The 1,475-nt window shown below is 60.1% G+C and overlaps 1 protein-coding gene across 1 annotated transcript in view; it reads right to left on the reverse strand.

The window, feature by feature from the left end:
- Window positions 1-68: 68 nt before the first annotated feature.
- USP19 (ubiquitin specific peptidase 19) overlaps window positions 69-1,475 on the reverse strand; it is a gene marked incomplete at its 3' end in the record, with an annotated part of 12,335 nt that continues 10,928 nt past the window's right edge. The window contains exons 23-25 of the mRNA XM_010019129.1: window positions 934-1,150; window positions 330-482; window positions 69-232 (exon numbers count right to left, since the gene is read on the reverse strand). Of these exons, the coding sequence (XP_010017431.1) occupies window positions 69-232; window positions 330-482; window positions 934-1,150 (534 nt within the window). The remainder of the gene's footprint in view (window positions 233-329; window positions 483-933; window positions 1,151-1,475) is intronic.

Raw genomic sequence — 1,475 nt, forward strand, 5'->3', positions numbered from 1 at the left:
AGGTTAAAAGCGACCAGCCAGGCCACGGCAGCAGGAGGGCTGGGGGCAGAGAGGTGGCAGACCCTCACCCACGTCACTGCGCTGGCTGTTCTTGTCGTTGGGCAGGCGGGCGTACGCTGTGTAGTGCCCCCCGATCATGCCTCCGTAGTGGTTGATCACAGCGTACAGGTCGTACACGGGCAGCTGCTGCTCGCCCTTCCGGCCGATGCAGAACTTGCTCAGGTCCAGGTTCCTGGGGAGGGACACCGGGACAGTCAGGGGTTGACCAGCGTTAGCAGAGCATCACAGGCAGTGCAAACCTAGGCACGTTGTCCCACCCAGGCTCTCACCGGACAGGGAAGTCCACCATGTCATTGATCTTGTCCCTCCAAATAAAGCTACGGAAGGAGAAGCGCTTGAGCTGGATGATGAGGACATTAGGCAGCCGCCACAGCATCAGCTGCTTGGAGGCTTCACGGTGCTGCTTGCACTTGGGGCAGTACCTGAGGGAACAGTGTGCTCGTTACCAGTGTGGGGAGAGCCTCAGGTCACCCCCAAGGTCCTCCACACAAGGGAATGCAGGAGGTCTCAGCCTCCTCTGCCAGGAGCAGCCAGCACAGTCCTGTGGAGCACTGGCATTGCTCTGTGCTACAGCATCAGCTGCTTGGAGGCTTCACGGTGCTGCTTGCACTTGGGGCAGTACCTGAGGGAACAGTGTGCTCGTTACCAGTGTGGGGAGAGCCTCAGGTCACCCCCAAGGTCCTCCACACAAGGGAATGCAGGAGGTCTCAGCCTCCTCTGCCAGGAGCAGCCAGCACAGTCCTGTGGAGCACTGGCATTGCTCTGTGCTGGCAGCCTGCCAGCAGCAGCAGTGTGCAGGTCCAGGCAGCTCCCAGAAAACCCCCGCTGGTGCCTGGGCCTCCGGGCTGGAACCCACCCTGCCGCTGTCCTCACCACGCTTCCTCTGGGGCCAGGACTTCGGGCTTGGTGAAGAGGTTGAGGCACTGCTCCAGGGTGAAGTGGCCAGCACGAGCTGCTTCGCTGGCTGAGCCCGGGTCCTCCATGCACTCCAGCTCCTTGGATTCCACCAACACAAACTCCTTGAGGCGTTCATTGTTCTTCCACACCAGGGCGAGGGAGCAGTCGTCTGTCAGCTCCAGGAGGGTGTCACCTGCAAAGGGGGCACATACCTCACATGCCTGCCCCACGAGGCTGGGCCAAGTCACTTTGCCAGGGCTAGAGGCAGTCTTGCTAATCCCAGCTTGATACACACACCGCTGCCAAGAAGGGACCCCATGGCCAGGTTCACCACTCCAGGGCAGCAGAACCCCCAAGCACCAGTGGGCAAGGCTGGCAGCACCTACATAACCAGCACCGGATGAGAACATCCCATTCAGACAAGAGGTGACCCAGAGATCACAGACCCTCTGTGGACACAGGAGATTGAAGGGAATTGATTTATTTGCTGAGCAGAGCAGGAATTTCATGCCAGAGAA

Source organism: Nestor notabilis, unplaced genomic scaffold (assembly GCF_000696875.1).
Source record: "Nestor notabilis isolate BGI_N333 unplaced genomic scaffold, ASM69687v1 scaffold19527, whole genome shotgun sequence".
NCBI lineage: Eukaryota > Metazoa > Chordata > Aves > Psittaciformes > Psittacidae > Nestor > Nestor notabilis.